The 19,217-nt window shown below is 40.4% G+C and overlaps 1 protein-coding gene across 2 annotated transcripts; it reads left to right on the forward strand.

Moving 5' to 3' along the window:
• The first annotated feature begins 2,599 nt into the window (after nucleotides 1-2,599).
• On the forward strand, nucleotides 2,600-18,949 carry gas2b (growth arrest-specific 2b). 2 transcript variants are annotated; one of them, XM_061815502.1, is made up of 9 exons: nucleotides 2,600-2,714; nucleotides 3,249-3,429; nucleotides 6,378-6,608; nucleotides 9,509-9,618; nucleotides 10,380-10,521; nucleotides 11,423-11,486; nucleotides 12,187-12,643; nucleotides 12,746-12,853; nucleotides 18,382-18,949. In XM_061815502.1, exons 3-9 carry the CDS (start codon nucleotides 6,407-6,409, stop codon nucleotides 18,586-18,588), a joined length of 1,290 nt encoding a protein of 429 aa, XP_061671486.1. In that variant the 5' UTR covers nucleotides 2,600-2,714; nucleotides 3,249-3,429; nucleotides 6,378-6,406; the 3' UTR covers nucleotides 18,589-18,949. The 2 variants fall into 2 exon arrangements, with proteins under 2 accessions (XP_061671486.1, XP_061671485.1); XM_061815501.1 differs by lacking the exon at nucleotides 2,600-2,714 and having other exon boundaries at nucleotides 2,753-3,429.
• Nucleotides 18,950-19,217: the final 268 nt, after the last annotated feature.

The raw sequence follows: 19,217 nt of genomic DNA on the forward strand, positions 1-19,217 counted from the left end.
AAATTTTGAGACAGTCCTTGGACTGTAAGGAATTGCTCGCTGGACCCAGAGATTGAGAATCCTTCTTCTGTGCGGTGGAGCAGCTGGTTAAAGGCCTCACAGTTCTTAGAATTGTGGTTCAAATCCCAACACGCCTGTGTGGAGTTTGCATGTTATCCCCGTGCCTGCATGGGTTTTCTCCAGGCACTACGCTTCCCTTGCACTTCCCAAAAACATGCATTAATTGGAGACTCTAAATTGCCCTTAGATGTGATTGTGCGTCCAGCTGTTTGTCTCCATGAGCCCTGCGATTGGCTGGCAACCAGTTCAGCTATCCAGTGCTCCTGCGACCCTTGTGAGGATGAGCGCCTGAGAAAATGGATGGATGGATGTTCTGAACAGTCAAATAATAATGTCCAGAGAAGAAGGGTGACATTTTCATGAGGAAAATCTATATGGAATTGTGTTAGCAAAGGCTAAAGTAACTAAGTGCTAAATAAATGACCAAACAGCATCCAGTAGATAACGATGTTGCTCATTTTTCTCTTTTGTGCTAAAAATTCCTCCTCCTGTTTATTGTTATAGTTCTTTCAAAATCTACAAATATTTCTACGACATTCGCACATTCAGCAAAACCCTCAGCATGTGTACTATGCAGATAATCAATAATCACATTGACAGCATTTTACACTCACACGTGATCTCTGCTCATTGATGAGTTAATGACAAACACCTCTCTTTTCTATGAGCAGCTCATGATCTAAGTTAAGCTAAAAAACTTTAAAGGCTTTAAAGTTACACACACTATCCTTGTTGACAAGTCCTCACTTACTTTCTTCTCATCTGCCATCCACCAGCCAGACTGACTTCTTCGATGTCAATATGTATGCTTAAAGAGCAGCACGCAGACACGCACGCACACGCGCACACACACACCCAAACGTATACTGTAGTGTTTCCTCGAACCACTAAAGACATTCCAAAAAGGAGCTGTTAGATGTGGGGCGAAGAATCGGATACAAAGACAAAAAAAGATGAAAAAGAAAGTAAGCTTTACACTGTTAACTTAAAACCAAAGCAAAGGCAATTCTTGGAAATGGAACATATACTATACTACGTTAGTCTCATGTATTGATACAATCCCTTTATTAGTTTTTAAAATGATTGGGATTGCTATTTTTGCATTCATAAGGCCAATTTGCAGAGCACAGGTTCATCAAGTTGGATTGTTTGAATATAAATCGACAATAAATTAATCATTACACCACTAGTCACTAGACATGCAATAATGATGTTTTACACATTCAACTGGCTGACGTTAAAGATGAAATGTTGTTACTTTATGATCCTTTTTTTTCACATTTTTAGTACGGGTAGCACGTACTGCAATTGTCACTGTTTCCATTTAATGTTTGTGGCGCATTGACCAAAAGAACATTTATAGGTGAGGAAATGTCACTCAAGCATAAATTCTACAAAGTAATCTGTAAAAGAAACACAAATACATGCAAGAGCCTGTGTGTATGTACAGTATGTGTGCTGGTGCCTGTGTTGTCTTTTCACCTTGAGCTTTGCTCGAGCATAAAGGCTGCTAGTGTCTCAGAGATAGGCCAGTGGGTGACCATTGCCATGCCTTCCCAGCAAAGCATTCCTGGTGTACAAGTGTGATTTTCTCACTTGGACGTTTTGTTAGACATTCAAGTCATACACAGCCTCCAACTTGGAAGGGTGCCGCTTCTCCTACCCAGTGTCTGTCTCAAGTCTGGACCATTTGTTTACAAAAAGGCCCCTTTCACTAAGTTCATCCTACACGGTTCACATTTGTGTTTTGGTGTGTGCCAATTTATTCTGTCTCGCATATAACTCATACATTGACACATGCACTCGGACCAGCACATGCACACATATCCACTGTTGCACTTTTTCTTGTGTGAATTGTTTTCCCTGCATCTGTTCTTGTAGTGATGTCGTTCATCAGTACAAATCTACACGGTCCTTCATGCCCAAACATATGGAAGTCGATTAGCGCCACCAGGATTTGAATTTTAAATGTAAAGTGAAATAGTTTTTGAATTTGAAATGCCACAGAAAACAGGATTTGAATTTTAAATGTAAAGTGATCTATCAAGAACGAGACTCGAAGGCGGACTCAAATGGACGACTCAGGTGACAGGTAAGCAGTGAGGAATAAGCGTTTATTCGTTCTAGCGTCAGTTACCAGGGAGTGAGTCCAAACAAGCAACAGGATAAGGATCAGTAACGGCAGGCTTACGGGGTAGGTCGGGAGACAGGCGTCAGTACGGAGGTGCGGGACTGAGGCATGCGAGGCAACGATCTGGTGAAGACCAGTCCTCCCCAGGGTCCTATAAATACTGGGGTTAATCAGCCAGGATGAGGCGCAGGTGTGCGCCTCCTAATCAGCGCCGGTGTGCTGGGCCACGCCTAGCCAGGACTGGAAGGCAGGATCATGACATGATCACATTTTCAATAGTTGTATTTCAGTGTAACTTTTCAGTGTTAACAATTCAACTGGTTACGATTCGCTGTCTCAAATTCACCGTCTGTGCCACCAGGCAGGTTTACTTCAGGTCAGAACCGTACACCCAGCCAATCGTTTTTTTCCACGAGGCCAATCGCAGTTACGCTTTCTTAGTCCCGTGACGTAAGACACCGTAACTGCGATTGGCTGGGTGTTCGGCTCTGACCTAAAGTAACCCTGCCTGGTGGCACAGACGGTGAGTTTCAGACAGCGAATTGTAGCAACCATTGAAAATGTGATCCTTTACATTTCAAACTCAAATCCTGTTTTCTGTGGCATTTCAAATTAAAATCTTGGTGCCACTAATCTACTTCCAGACAAACACCAGAGGTCTAAATTATGACTGTGATAAAAACACCACACCGCTTGTCTGGGCTCCAATCATCTCCATTCCACCTGTTCTCCAACCTGATAATTCTATTTATCGACAATGATGTCTGAATTTTACTTAGAAAAAGAGACGCTACGCAAATGCTCTTTGGTGAATGTACTTCAACAAATCGACCGTCTTTTTTTTTCCTGATCCTGTGTGATAAGCAAGCTGTCATTATTTGTCTTTATGACGTAAACTATGACGTACACTCTCTATGACGTACGCTCTGGATGCATCACCTGCCGCGGAAACTTTGTTGAACGTTCTGAAAGAGTGGACTTTATTACGTTGCCGGAAGCGGATCTTTGTGGAATGTTCAAGAAGTATATAAAAACGGGATGTTTTTTTTTCCACGAGGCTAACAACCAGTCGATGCTACGGACAAGAAAAGAGTCGCCCTCGCCCTCCACCACCCTACTTACTGCATCACGTCCTTTGGACTTTTTCCGGATTCATTACTCCATCGCAAGAAGCCGCCTGCGCCAGCTGGAACGAGTAACATTCGCCTACAAGGACATTCGTTTGGACTGTGGTGATTGTACGTCGTTAGCTCGTGTTACACGTAACTAAACTGCCTTTGTAGTTCGGTTTTGTGTTAGTTTGATCTCATTGTATTATGTGTGATTAAATTGCCTGAAACTTAATACAACTGATTTGTTACATTTTGCTGGTTTAAACAAGGGAATTTCATTATACTAAAATCACATGTAACAAAATTGGGGGCTCGTCCGGGATCGAATTCATTCGACATTTGAGACTTTTTTTTTTTTTTTTAAATTTGTTAACTTTCTGCATATTTACAATTTAACTGTCAATCCAGCTAAATGGTGTGTATTTAAACTTGAGGGTTATCTTGTATCCACTACTCCCGAAGCAGCCCAGTGCCCTGTGAAAATCTGATCTTCTGCAAATTGCTCGTCATTTAAAACTGGATGCCAAACTTGCTCTGAGGAAATTCCACATTTTGAAAATTGTTCTGAATCGTTTCAATGATGAGGAAATTTTTGAAACTGGTAGGCCCATTTTTAAACGGGAACCTTCAGACTTTATGGTATTAAAGAAACTGGAATTAAAGTAAAAGAAATAGAATTTAGGAAATTTGAAATTGAGGCTCCAAAGAGAATTTAAAAAAACTTGAAAGTTCCTCTGCTTCCTCCGTCAGTTCCTTAAATTTTTACATTATATGGCATGGCAGACTCATTCCTCCTTTCAATGAGAGACATTGATAAGTACTTTAAGAAAGTGACAGAAAAGCTCAAGTGGTCAAAAGAGTCATGGAGTGATATTGCAAACTGTTTTAAAGTGTAAAGGTCAGGATGCATATTTGCTCTTTCTGTAGAGCAGAATTCTGATTATAATTCTGTTAAAAAGATTGAGTTAGTGCCTGAAGGCTGGGACTAAGCGATTTGTAGAGTTTGTTCGGGGAAAAAGAAACTTAGTTTAATAATAGGTGGTGTAGTTCAAAGAAGTTTCACATTTTGACGGTTCGAGGGAGTTACTTTTGATGGAGGATTTTAAGCAGTGTGTTCATTCCGATCTCTAAACTTATTTGGATGAACAGAAGGTTAATTCCTTATGATCCAGAAGTGCTCGCAGATGATTCGTTCTTGACTCATATTCTTTTAGGTCTCCCAGCGATTCCAAGTTTTCTGTATTCAGTTTTCATTAGGTAAGACTTATCTTAAGGGTCAAGTGGTGATGAGGCAGGTTCCAATTCTTCTGACAAGCAGTCACATTCTCAGTCTAAACCCAAGACTTCTAGTGACTCTTGTTACTCTGGTCCTGTCTGTGCTTAATGTAAGAAGAATGATCACTTCATTTCTGCTTGCCAAAAATCAGTCCACTGGTTCCCCAAAAGCTTTTGCGTATATGGCACCTAAACCTTTTTTTTCCAGGTGGTTCTTAGAGTTTTATTTATGACCATAAACCCGTCAGATTCTTAAATTCCAAAGGAGTATTTGCCTTTTATTCACACTGGTTCAGTTTCACTTATGGGAGATAATTCTACCTCACGGCCCAATAGTATTCTGAGGGACACTGGAGCTCTGCAATCTCTGATTTTGACGGATGTTTTGCCTTTTTCTGTAGAGTCTTCAGCTAACTCAGATCTTATTCTTCAGGGTATAAGTGGCCATTCTCTTGTTCTTTTGCATTTTGTGAACTTGAGTTCAGATCTGATTTCTGACACCATCAAAGTTGGTATTCTTGACTCTTCCAGTTGCCGGTGTTGATTTGTCAATCAGCAACAATCTTATGGGAGTTTGAGTTGGCGCTGCCACTGTTTCTCTAAAGTGTTCCAGTGTGACTTTCCAGATATTTTTCCGTCTTGTGCAGTGACTCATTCAATGTCGAAAGACATTTCTTCCAAGACTTCTTTGCCGAATAATTCCATTTATGATTTGTCAGATACACTGATGGTTCATTCTTTTGTCGCAGAGGCTGATGACTTATCTTCATGTATCACTTATAAGTCTGACAAAGTGAAACTAAATTAAGACAACATCTCAAAAGAATAAAGTCTTTTTTCCTGGTGAAAGAATGTTAGTCTTACTTCCCATTCTTGCCCAACCACTCAGAGCTAGATATCAGGGGCAATTTCTGATAAACCAAAAGGTTAGCGACACAGACTATATCGTCCTGACTCCTGGCCATCGTAGACACAAAAGGTTATGTCACGTGAACATGATAAAGAAATGTTATGATGGAGTAGAAACCAAACAAATAAGTTGTATTGCTATACTCTCCCCAGTTACTGTTTGTAATGTTGATGATGATGTACATGTCAATGACAATGTTGATGATGTTGTTAGCAATGTGAAGTTGGAGAGACTCTTAGGAAAATCTCTTGCGAAGTGCGAATTTGGAAAGGCACAACTTATATTTTTCGGGCATGTTGTAGGAGACGGCCTGGTATCTGCAGTAATGTGTTTTTTGTATTTCCGTGTCGGTGTTTTTGTATGTAATTTTCTTTTCTTTAATGAGTGTCTATACAGGGAGTCCTTGGGTTACGAACAAATTCCGTTCCTATGTTGGTAATGTAACTCGAAATTTGTTTTAAATTGGATTTCAGAAATAAAGTCAGAATTTATGTCAAAATGCATACATAAACATACATTGGTGTAATTATCATTAATGGTGAGAGGTAGATGGAGAAGAAGAGGAGGCTCTACTTAGCTTTTTGTTTTCAATTTCTTACACCTGCCTAAATTACCACTCAGTGTGAACAAAAAAATGTGATGATGTGCCTGAACAATAAATAAAATCCCACACTGCCAAAAGACATATTGAAGAACAGTGAGTTCCCACAGTAAGGAGAAAAACAATGAAGGGTAGCAAAATAAAGCGCATATTTAAAACTATTGGGATTGTGGCGTACTTAAATTGATTTCAATGGATCAAAACTAAAAACGACTGACCTCAACTTTTCTGTGATGACACGCGCATGATCAATGAAAAATAGATTCAAACTGAAAATTTCTTTTGCAGGACTTGTCAATGCTGATCCGAGGAGAAGTATGGATGTTGAAGTGGAATTTGAGATTCCTCTGAGCCAGCGAACAGGTTTGGGGATGACTTGTGTGCTGGGTCAGAAGTTTCAGCACAGCGGTCCGGGCCTTGCCAGTCCTGAGGAGTACAACCAGTGGTTGCCGTGCCGCCATGACACCAGCCTGATGCCTATGAAAGAAGACCTGGCTCTTTGGCTCAACACCATCATGGGTAAGATGAGTTACCTTTTAACCCTTGACCCTGCTAAGGCTTGAACAAAGGCAGTCCTGCCTTACAATTCACAATTTTGAACTTGATTTATCCTGAAACCTTCCTGCTTTGAGCTCATATAGGGACTCGATTTATTTTTTTCAATTACGTCAAATACAAAGCGACACTGCGACAGTGGTTGGCAATGCAAATCAGAATCAGCTTTAATCAAGTAAGTAATAAACTACACACAGAGAATTTGTCTCCAGCAGTCGGTGACGCCCTTGTACGACATTCAGAACAAACAAGAACATAGAACACTAGACATTCAACTAATAGGGAACTATTTCTTAGAAGAGTCACAGTTGTGCAAAGATGCCCTATATATTTCTTTTTCATTGACAAAAGAATGCTTTCATTTTAGAGGACTACTGCACTGATGATATGGTGTTGTACCTGTCAAATGTGTTTTTCTGATCAAGGCACTGATGATTTGGTGTTGTACCTGTCAAATGTGTTTTTCTGATCAAGGCAAGTTTAATCCATCAAGTATCAATTTTATGAACCACTTATCCTCACAAGGGTCGCAGGGTTGCTCGAGCCTATCGAAGCTGTCATCGGGCAGTAGGCGGGGTACAACACCCTGAACTGGTTGTCAGCCAATCACAGGGCACATAAAGACAGACAACAGTCACGCTCTCAATCACACCTAACAGCAATTGAGTCGCCAATGAATACATGTTTTGGGGATATGAGAGGAAACCGGAGTAGCTAAAGAAAACCCACACAGACACGGGCAGAACATACAAACTCCACACGGGGAGGTTGGGATTTGAACCCCATCCCCGAGAACTGTAAGGCCAATGATTTAACCAGATGTTCCACCCAAGGGTAGTAATTTCTTTTAATATCTCTCTGCAATATCATGATGGAGACCGTAGTGTGCAAGACATCTGAGACTATTCAGGCATTCAACTTGTTTCACCAAGTACCACCATGCAAATTTCTTGGTTCTCCAGGTACCACCATCATGACCACTAATAAAATACAATAACTGGTGGGCCTAAATTATAATCAAAACCAAATTAGTTGGGTTTCATTCCTGAAAGAAAAATAATTTGAATATCAACACTTGGTTGAATACCAAAAGAGGAAGAAAAAAACCTAGTCTCAAATACTGTAATTATTTAGATTTAATGCATTGTACATCAAGTGAATACCTTTTTATTTACTCGAGTAAATGTAGAAAAACAAATAGATTAAATGCAAATGTAGCATAAGGTATATTGTACCGATACTTAAAAGTAGAATATAACTGAACTGTATTGTGAGTGCGACTGTTGTCTGTCAATATGCCCTGCAATTGGCTGGCAACTATTCAGGGTGTACCCTGACTCAGCAACTGGGATAGGCTCCTGGTGAGGATAAGCGGCCCAGAATATGGATTGATGCAACTTTATTGGGAGTCTAAACATTAAGGGTTGCAGATGGCTGAACCTGGTTGAAAAATGACAAGTTGCAACAAGGTAAATAAACAATAAATACACACTGTAAATGTTGCCGTCCTTTTTCTATCAAGGTTTCCCATGAAACAGGTCAACAGAAGATGTTTGTTTCTACCATAAGTCTTGACATTGTTTACATACTTACATATGCCTGCATGAATATGAAGCAGTAGGGTTCTGTGGGGGTTGTACTTTATTTTCCTTGCAGTCATAATTTTTCCATTTGGTTGCTTTGTAATAACAGTATGATTTGATCATGTTACATTTGATCGATTCAGAGGATTTTATCCTCGAGTGTTTTTACACTTGTGAAAGATTTGTTCAAAATAACAGATCTTTACAGTCAACTAAGAGAACAGAGTCAGTTTATGAAATGATTCTCTCTTTTTGGTTGGCCGGCGTGAGGCTAGAGAGTCGCCTGGGAGTGGAAAGGGAACTGTAGAAGCATTCTGAATATTTGTCAAATGACCAATGAGCAGTCTCCCTGCAGGCGCCGCCACGGCTGGTTTGGGACATGCCAGCGATGTCACTCACTTTGGTTGAATGAACAATGAGCAGGCAGAATGAGGAGGGACTTAAGTAAACGGAGTGATTCGTTCACTGAACTGGTGTACTGAGCAACTGAAGAGTGATTCGTTGGTTAATGATCCGCTTTTGTTTGCCAGAGGAATGACATACTATGCAGTGAGCGTACTCATGAGTGATTTTTAACAGAGTCCTTCGCGGGGCTAACTTTCACTTGCGGCCGTTTCTTCAAGCTAACTGCTAATTTTGAAGCAGTCAACCACATTAACCCTAGAGAATGGGGTCACAATTTTTAAAAAGAGGATTTGGACAGCTTGTATTCTCTAGGGTTAAAAACAAGCTGACTTTTAAAATAACTGTAAATAAATGTATATACATAGTGTGTGTGTATATATATATATATATATATATATATATATATATATATATATATATCATTCCTAATACCATTGTCTCTAATGCGATTATAGCCTTTCCACTAATCAGACGACAAAAACAGTAAGGTACAGAAAACTCAGGTGGGAGATGTTGCTGTCAGGGATGTTGTGCACCTGAATGCAGAAAAGTCACACCAGCTGGAGGGAGCTCAGCTGGACGTAAGCAAACGTGGAAGGATGGTGGGAAGCTGAGCTCACAGCACTCGGTTTCAAAAGGCTTTTTTTTTTTTTTTTTTTTTTGATCTCCTCACGTCTGCTACTTCAAAATACCAAGCACGTAAATTATTTTATGTAAAAAGTGAATGATTCGGTGAATTAAACTTTTGAAGGAATCGTTTTCCTCATGTTTAGTGATTTGTGGATATCACTATCAGGTTGATCTCTCAATCACACTTTCAACAATTTCCGACAGGAATATTTATAATGTGTTTTCTGTGTGCGTGTTTGTGTCGAGGTGTGGACATCACCGCTGACAGTCTGATGGACAGACTGGACAATGGCGTTGTTCTTTGTCAGCTGGCCCAATTTCTTCAGGATAAGATGAGCCACAATAGTCTTGGCAAGGTGAGGTTAAAAAAATATCATTATTTCTTGGGATTGTTTCCTCTTACAACCCACCTCAATATCAGTCTTTTCCAGTGAGAGATATGTAAAGTAGAATTATGCCAATGCAAATTAAGGCATACAAAATCAGATAGCTTCTCCTATTTTCCTTATCGTCACTTCATTCTACGTACGGTACTCTTGGTTACGTTATGTTATTTTTGTCCTTAAAACACAAGTAGGTTCACCTCAATTGGGAGCAAAATAACATTCATCTGGCACTGAGATTGTTTGCCAGAATACTTGGAAGGAGCACGGTGTTTGGACCGCATGACTAAAAAACACAAAATGATGCAGATAGTCAGAAATAGTTGCGTTTTCTGAAAATACTGTACTGTAGTTTATGATCGATAGAAAACATTGACTTAACCAGTCTCGAATAGCCAATAGTTTGTTACTCGTATTCAGTTTCACAGATTCTACGAGATGTATTAGCTATATCACACATTCACTAAAAAAATATGCAAATTTTACATCTCAACATGCTGTCGCGGAGAGACGAACAAAAAAAATATAAAAATTATGGAATGTATAGTTTGTTTCAGAACATGAGTTATTGCTGAATTTTGACGTTAAATGAGAAACTCTGGATTGCTAACTCCTCCCTAAAACACACTCATATTAATAGACACGTCGACACACGTGTACATTTGGCAGAAAAATGACCAACCCACCTCTTTGTTGAACGTGTGTGTTCACCCCAAATGTGTTTGTGTGTGCAGCCCTTTACCAGGAGAGTGATCCACTGGCGAGCTGATGCAACTTCCGGATCATTTTTTGCCAGAGACAACACTGCTAACTTCCTCTACTGGTGCCACAAGATTGGCATTGACCGGGCCCACCTCTTTGAATCTGAGGATTTGGGTGAGAAAATGCTGCTTTAATTGCCGTTAACAATGAAGGGTTCCTGCTTTGATTTGTGGCTACTGAGCAATCTACTGACTCCTAATCCCGCATCATGAATATATAAACTCAGTATTATTCACATCCATATTAGTTGGAATGAAAAAGTGCTGTTGGACATAGTAAATGTGGCCCATTTATCATTCACCGCAATGTACTCCCTGTTGCTATTCTGAGACAATTCCAAATTTGGGCTTGATGAATAATTTTGAGGAGCTTTTCATAATGTGCATTGATATTTGTGACTGGTACAACTCTCTGACATTGATCGAATGCAATTCTTTTTTGAAATGTTGGCTTCAATGACAATGTGATAGTATGCAGGCTAAAAACCTTTTCTTGATGAATGAGATATAGGCATTTGAGTGGAAATGCACTGGCAGCCACCACCTTTTTTTTTTTTTTTCCAATTGTCTTATATCTGCTCCAGATGTTATTGAGTGTTATCCGAAAAGGTCCTAACCTACGTCAATGAGTGCACATTGATATTGTTTCCAACAGTAGATCTTGTTGTGCCGGACCGCCTTATACAGAATGCTTTTAGCTTTGTTGAGAGCAGATAGGCACTTTGTTTGATGTGGAAGTAGCGGACTGGTGAAAGGAGATGAAGCATTTGTGTCCTCATGCCCTCAGATACACATTCAAAGGGCACCGGAATTATAGCTCTGCCTCAAAAAATAGAGATGAACAACAGGGAGAGACAAAGCACTTGCCACAATATGCCCCTTTTGCTGTAGATATAGTTACCTCTTGTTTTTTGGGGGGGAGGTCAAAACAAGCTTGTTTATTCTAGCTTTATTCCTATCACTATCTTTATCTAACCACCCTTTTTGTTTGTGTTCTGGGCATGTGCTGTGGACAGTTCTTCATAAACAACCACGGGAGGTGTGCTTGTGCCTGTTGGAGCTGGGTCGCATGGCTGCCAGGTAAGCTACTTTAACTACTACTAGTTCTACTAATCACTACTTTTAGTCACTGTTAAGCTCCTCCGAAGTGACAACATCCATCAGTCCATTTTCTGAGCCCCTTATCCTCACAAGGGTCGTGGGAGTGCTGGAGCCTATCTCAGCTGTCAACGGGGAGGAGGCAGGGTACACCCTTTACTGGTTCCCATCCAATTGCAGGGCACGTGGAGACAGACAACAATCACACTCAAGGGAAATTTAAGGTCACCAATTAATGATTTAATAAATTTTTGGGATGTAGGAGGAAACCGGAGTGCCTGGGGGGGGAAAAAAAAAAAAAAACGATGCTGGCACAGGGTGAACATGCACACCCCACACAGGCAGGGCTGGGATTTGAAACCCCGTCCCTCAAAATGGTGAGGCCAACACTTAAAACAGTTCCTACACCGTGTAGCCAAGTGACAACATAGAATGAATTGAATGGGGGGGAAAGTGTAACGTAACTATTGGATTAAAAAAGCTGGCAAAATAAAATCAGAATCCGAATGCTATTTAATTACTAGGGATTGTTTTCAAACTTTCAGTATACCCTACTTCTTCACTATTGTTTTTATAATGATATATGTTTGATATCGGACCTTTAAAAATATGTCAAGATGCTCTTTTTCAATTCCTGATTGTTATTTGAATCACATCATGATTAATATTTTTGCCATTTCAGGTATGGTGTTGAGCCTCCAGGCCTGGTGAAGTTGGAGAGAGACATTGAGAGGGAGGAAGCAGGGAGCACCTCTCCATTGTCCTCGCTACCTTTCCCCTTTTTTCCCTCCCCCGAGATTTTGCCTCCAAGCCCTCCTCCTCCATCGCCCTGCACTCCAAGCACAACCTGCCTCTCTGGACCCCACGTCACACCCCTTATGTCTGATTATCCTTCAGCCGCAGGGGACGCAATGACCACATGTTTATTGCAGTCCTTCCTCTCAGCTCCAAAACTGTACACTAGCACAGCTTCAACACAAACCCCTTTGTGCCGTTGTATCCCGTCTCCAGCCTCAAAAGGCCAAAAGCAGGTGCCCATTGGAGGAAGCAAACCCTCGCCACCACTAAACCAGATCCATTGCTGCAGTAAAGCTGCTAGCCGAGAGAACTCTGGTATCAGCATCAATTTGGATGACACTGTATGCCTCTTTCATGAAATACGTTTTATTTGACTCTGCTTGCATTGTGTACATTTGCACATCTGCAGTACATTAACATTCTGTCTGTTTCATCTCTATCAGGTGAGAAGCATCATTAAGAATCCGCCATGCAGTTGTCCAAACAAATTCCACGTTGAAAAGCAGCCGAAAAGCTGTTATCGTATGGGGGATAAAGTTCTATACATACGGGTAAGTGTTGGATGACTATGCTAACATTTCTAGCCTGTCCTTTATCTGGATGCACAGTACAATGCACTACAAATACAGAAATGAAGCACATCCTGCAGTGCGGGTAATTTAGCTTGTGATGACCAACCAATCAGTGGCTAGGGATAGAAAAATACTGATGTCATTATGTGCCAGGTAATTGGCCCGTTCAGTCTAATTTGCAATATGATTGGTTAAACAAACGGTCCCTCTGCGAAAAGATTTTTACATCACTCAGCCTTAATGAGTCCAAAGGCCCTGGACTGATTACACGGCACCGCAACGAAGCTGAAATAATGAGTGGACAAAAAAAAAAAAAATCTGACATATACCATCACATACTGAAAGTACTGAAATCAAAAGACACAATATGAAATTGACCAAAAAAATTGCCTCTTGGAAATAAATGAATGCAATTTCATGGAACCGTTGTATTAGAATTTAGGTTTTACAGTAAATCTCAGTTACTGTATCTGATTGTTTAGGGCAGCCAGAGGAGACCTAGCTGGCAACCACTGAGATACGCATAATTGGCCAGTAGTTACGTTTAGGCTAAGTAGTCATGAGCAGAAGAACTAGCAAAGATGTAAAAAATACTGGTGTTCGGTACTTTAGTAAATTTAGAAGCCAAAGTACTGAAGCCACTCCCTTTACTTAAGGAAAAAATACAAAACTCCAGTCTTCTGAATGTATTGTAGCGTATATGGGTTGGGTGAAAATGTAATTTATTAAGTAAATAAATTAGGCCAAGTTGAACACTTGCATCCAACTTTCGGCTTAGCATTTGTCTCCAAAAAGGGGCACTATCTCCCCTTTTTTCATTGTGCTACATTTAGGAAAAAGGAACGACAAAACCTTTATTCATCAGTGAGGTGTGTCTCGTCGCTCATCCTCAAAAGAAAGTTAAAAGGGTGGGTGTGGCCTCAGAGGTTTTTGTTTTGAAGGACAGTCAATAGCGATGCTCATTATAAACCCGTTATTACGTGTTTTCATCGCTTATTTCGTGAAAAGTGCTACATATTTATTACTAATAGAATTTTCAAAGAGTGTTACTTGTACTGTGCAAGCTGCGGCACAATTTGCAAATGTAAACATATTGGATTGACATTAGGGCTCACATGATCACTTTCCTTTTACACTCAACCTTTGGACATTTGCGGTAAACATTCTGTTTATGTAACTACATTTTGTGAGTTTGAAAATATGTGCTTTATCTTTAATTTGAAGGAGTTTTGTAATGTTTCTGATGAAATTGTTTTACAATGTGCGCATTTGAACGTCATACGAAACACTAGAGAATTATTCAGCTAAAAACGTAAAAATGGCACTACATTTCATGCCAGACGTATCACCCCAAAGTATATCTGATAAGTGTTGGGTGTAGTGTGATTTTTGTTTCATTTTACGGGTAATTAGTTCATCATTGTGTCAGCAACTTGAATCACTGCTTTATTTGCCATTGCTGTATCTGGGATTGAGATGTTCGTGCCTTTCAGCCCCTTCTGAGTCATTCACTACCTGTATGTTTCAGTACAAAGGCTCAAGGAAAGGCCTTTTGGGAGTCAGGGTTGCCTAGCAACGAATGGTTCGGATAAGACTGGGCTGACAATGATTTTATTCAGTACACAGACCTTCAGCTAAGAGTTCCAATCTGATGGGAAAACAAATGTACCTCTTTCAGGTTGATTTTGGCAAAGATATGGCTGTTGTGTGCAGTGCAAATGGCAGCTCCCTTGGGAGTCAATGTCCTTCCATGCGGGAAGACGTCTCATTGTAAACTGGATGATTTATTTCACTTGCACTAAGCTCCATCAAACTGTATGACTGCTCCACCCTCATGGGTCATGACATCCAGAAAATAAAAATTTTATTATACAAGAGGAAAAGAGTATGAGGGAACAATAACATACTAGGGCTCAGATGTAGGCTGAAACAAATATATAATGCTGATGTAGATTCTGTACATGTATGTGCATGATCTAGATGGTTTCCTACAATGGTAGCCTTGATCGTCATATTATTGATCTCTGAAGGTGAATTGGTAGACAGGTGATGTGTAACTTAAAACCATTTCATCGATAAATCCATTTCTATAATACTTGTCCTCGTTTTGGACTCGTGGGTGAGTGGGAGTATCCCAGGTGAGTTTGGCCACAAGGCAGGGCACCCCGTGAACTGGTTGCCAGCAAACCAGAGGGCACATATTGACAAGCAACCATTCACCCCAAAGAAAATGTTCTCTTTAATCAGCCAAATGTGCATGTTTTTGGAATGTGGGAGAAATCTGGCATTCCAGGTCAAAATATAAATATTTCTGCTTATGGCCCCATGAAGGTACTGCACTTACTGTAACTGTGCAAAGGTAGTGGCTAATTGGTCACTAGTTGAAAGCCATTTAGTGCTGTATTCATCTTGTGGAAAGAACCGTTGACAGAACACATTTTAACTGGTAATCAATGCTGTAGCCTCATTTTGTTAACAATAGAGATACAACTAAACCGAGTCTGGGTGTCTCGCTATGAATGTGTGGGAGAAAGTGACAGGGATCACTGTCAAAGCCACTAGAGGGGGGGGGCTCTTAAAGTATAACAAAGAACTGTTTGTTTTCCCCTGAGCCATTTCCTTCATTTTATTAGAGTCCTGTTAAGAGGTTTTTTTTTTTTTTTTTTTTTTTTTTTTTTAGCCATAGAAGTGGAGAAAAAGGTGTGGGCTCCACTTGGGACTCGTCCCGGTCGAACCTTTATCCCTCGCCCTCGGTAACAAAAATGAAAATAATAGTCTACACGTCTTTCATTGGTAGAATCAACATAATTTAACACAACGCTGACTGTACTGATGCGGTACATTTTTAAATTGCATTGCGTGGTACACTAACCATAGCAGTGTGGCGATACAGGTTGCTTACAATGGATACCGCCGCATGATGAACCCAGCCATTGATGAATTGAGTTACAGATGTGTTCTTGTGTTTTAATGATTTGGTTTAAAAAAGAAAATCTGAATCCTGAGTCATTTGAAACCAAGTATATTAACGTAGTTGAATTAAATATAACTTCTGAGGTCTTTGGATTAGATCTTTCAGTTTTTCTATTGACTAATCCTGTAGAACATCAGCTCTGTCCCCATCTGTCAGCGTTTGTAACTTCTGCTGCAGACATGACTTGCGCTACATTTTCCTCCAGCTTTTGACAACCCAAACACTGCGGCGCTGGCCTGCTGCAGCCCGTTGACCTCGACTCCATCTATCACCTTGTAATGCACAGCTGCCATAATGTGTGGAAACAAACAAGCCACAAACCTCAATTACCCTCCACCATGATGACCCCCAGGTGTGGACACACCTTTGAAACAAGCACAGACTATTGACTTGCACGACAAAGTCATTAGTGAGGGGTTTAATCGGACAGCTTGTTAATGAGCGACTGACCATGACGGTCCCTCCTCATGTGTAAACATTCAGCCCGCCGCCCTCCCCATCCTGTCCATTCCCTTTGGGGACTATTCAATCACGGTGGCCTTGGAGTGCTTCAGCCATTCTTTGGTGTTGAAAAAGACGAAAGCGTTCTTTTCTTCCCCCCTCCCAATTAGGCTCTCCTTAAGCTTTTGTAGCCATTGGACTGTGTCATTGGGAGGAGAGATTCACAAGATCATGCCACATCCATTATGCGCTCATCACATCATCTGCTAATAAGATAACCCTAGGTAATGGAGGAAAGACTTTTGAACAATTAAACACTATTGTATTTTACATTTCGGCCTCACCTTAATATCAGAAAGTACCTCATCTCACTCTCTTTCTGCTCGACTTACCTGTGATGCAAAATAATTCCTAATATATGGGCTCAACTGTTGCAAAGGTAGTAACACAAAAACCAGAAAATTATTTATCGATTTTACACAGCCTTAGCTAATTAAAAGCTGCGTCTATAGCAACTGGGATGAATTCTAATTTGATGAGGATGAATAGTCAGAGGTGCTTCAACTGTTGTTTTCTGTTTTTCACTTTTTGCTAAAATTTGTTCAGAATGTCAACCTCAAGGTGGCACTAAATACTTTCTGGATTGGATTTTATGTTCACATGATGAGTCATCCTGTAGTCTTTAGATGTGGACAAACTGGTTGAAAAGGATATGGAAATCATCATATTCCATTTTGCCCATGGTCACTAGATAATTAGAATTTGAGTTTTGTATATTTGAGGCCACTGTTCCTCCTGGTTTCAGAAGATGTGGGTTTGGCTCAAGTCTGACTCCTACTGGCTGATGTTTAAATCCCTTCTCTGTCATGTGAGCGCATGAATTTTTCAGTCATGAATTTTTCAGTCGGACAAGATGAGTCAGTGGGCCGGACTGGGTGGATGGTTTATTGGTTTCCAGACATGGCAGAAGGTGTAGGGGGATTTGTAGGGGGAAGGGGTATTATTGCTGATTAAAGCTGCCTGTGTGAGAATTCTGAAAAATATATTTGTGTTTTTATCAACTCTGGGTTCATTTTAACATCTGTTAATAAATCAGACGAATAAATTTGTACATGTTAGATCTAGATCAGATGAGTTTCAGAAGAAGCAATTGTAGGGTTATTAAAATAAACAAATGTTAAGAGTAACCAATGTTGGTTCTGGCTATACTAAGTTGGCACATGCACTGAGTGTGCAAGTACAAAGGCAAGGAGCAGAGTTATCTCACCCATTAGGCAATAAGACAAGAAAATGGTTCAATGAGGATGTCAGACTTGACCTCTGTCAACCTTAACATTTTAATCCTGAGGATGTCAGGTGAGCTCGACGGCGCCTGCACGGGTGCCATTGATTTTTCATCCCACGCTTTTCCCAAATTGAGGGAAGGTTGAGGTGGTGGCCCGTTCGACATATCAGCTTGTGTGATCACAATCTTAATACTTCCTTAATAAAGGGTTTAGAGGCAATAAACCAAGAAGGGGGGTGGGCCAGTGCTGACAGGACAATAGCCTGCTTTGCAAGGCCTCCCGGGAACATGAAAGTCTCCTGGGAGTTGTGAGCGTGCAACGGCTTCATCTCAATCCCCCCTTTAATTTTTGTTCTGGCTAGATATTGAGGCAGCAGTTGCCATGGCAGCAGTTGGTTTTCATCTCGAAGGCTTCTTGTCTGTGAAGGGTGTGTTGAATCGAAGACAGCGTGGCCCTTTCAGCAACAGCTGTCTGCACACACCAAGGCAGTATTTTTGTTGTCTTTTTTTTCCCCCTTCTTTGTGCGTCACTGCCTGTGTGCGCCTGCATGTTCATATACGGATTAGTCTTGTCTGTTGTGTGAGCTCAGCTGGTGGCACGAGGTGCTCTTTCATTTGCTTTAATGAGATTTTGACAAAGCTATAGGAGAGATCATTTGACTTTTGTGGTGACAGCTTCATATGCAAGGGAAGCTTGTAAATATTACATTGATCTCTGTGCCTAGGTTTTTTTAATGTATTTTTATTTTTTTACATAATTGATTATCAATAAACGTGGCAACAACATTCCTTTTTTTTCTGTGGCAGATGCTGAATGAGCGTCACGTGATGGTACGTGTTGGTGGAGGCTGGGAGACTTTTTCAAGCTACCTCCAGAAACACGACCCCTGCAGAGCGAGACCAGGGGGAAGATCTAAAGTCCGGGGCAGTCAAGACAAAGCAAAGCCACTGACTTTGAGCACGTCGCCTGAGAACTACATGGTAGTCAGCGCCCATTACCGTGCAAAGAAATAGACTCTTCTACAGCTGAATTTTTTTTTTTTTTTTTTTGCTCTGCCCTATATCCCAAGCAAATTGTACAAAATGTATAGTTCAATATTACATATTCCAAACAGGAAATACTGTATATCACTTTTTGTGCTATTTCCGTACCTATTATAGAAATATTTTGCATAGATCATCAAATGATTATCGTTAATATGTATTTGTTCACAGACTTAGACTAGTCGGATGGGTTTAGTAGGGTTTCATTTACATGTTGTACATACAAACTTATTTTTGTGTTAACTGGAATATTTCACACTTTTCTTCACAAGTTCTGTTTTCCTTCTAACTCAAAAGTGTCCAAATAAAGTAATGTGCATTTCTTAGTTGACTCTTTAGATATTTTATGTCTAATTTCTTGCACTTATACTTCACTTTGTGACGTTTAGTCTGCTGTGACATTAGAATTCACAGACATCAACATCGGTTTCTCCCTCTAGATGGCACCATGTGCTCAGTGACAAAAACGCTGCCTCAGTGACATCTGCAGGATTCCTGGCATTCCAGTACGTGGAAAAAACAGTATTGTACACAAAGCAAGATTCCTGTCATTTTAAATCAAAACAAATTATAGAAACCAGAAAGCTAGTAATCACATC

Source organism: Syngnathoides biaculeatus, chromosome 3 (assembly GCF_019802595.1).
Source record: "Syngnathoides biaculeatus isolate LvHL_M chromosome 3, ASM1980259v1, whole genome shotgun sequence".
In the NCBI taxonomy this organism is placed as follows: domain Eukaryota; kingdom Metazoa; phylum Chordata; class Actinopteri; order Syngnathiformes; family Syngnathidae; genus Syngnathoides; species Syngnathoides biaculeatus.

What these genes read in the sequence shown, in the direction of transcription:
- gas2b (XM_061815502.1), top strand. Translation starts at nt 6,407, where the DNA reads ATGGATGTTGAAGTGGAATTTGAGATTCCTCTGAGCCAGCGAACAGGT. An exon ending in TTGGCTCAACACCATCATGG is followed by an intron (nt 6,609 to 9,508) that starts GTAAGATGAGTT and finishes GTTTGTGTCGAG; the next exon opens with GTGTGGACATCACCGCTGAC. An exon ending in GCCACAATAGTCTTGGCAAG is followed by an intron (nt 9,619 to 10,379) that starts GTGAGGTTAAAA and finishes TTGTGTGTGCAG; the next exon opens with CCCTTTACCAGGAGAGTGAT.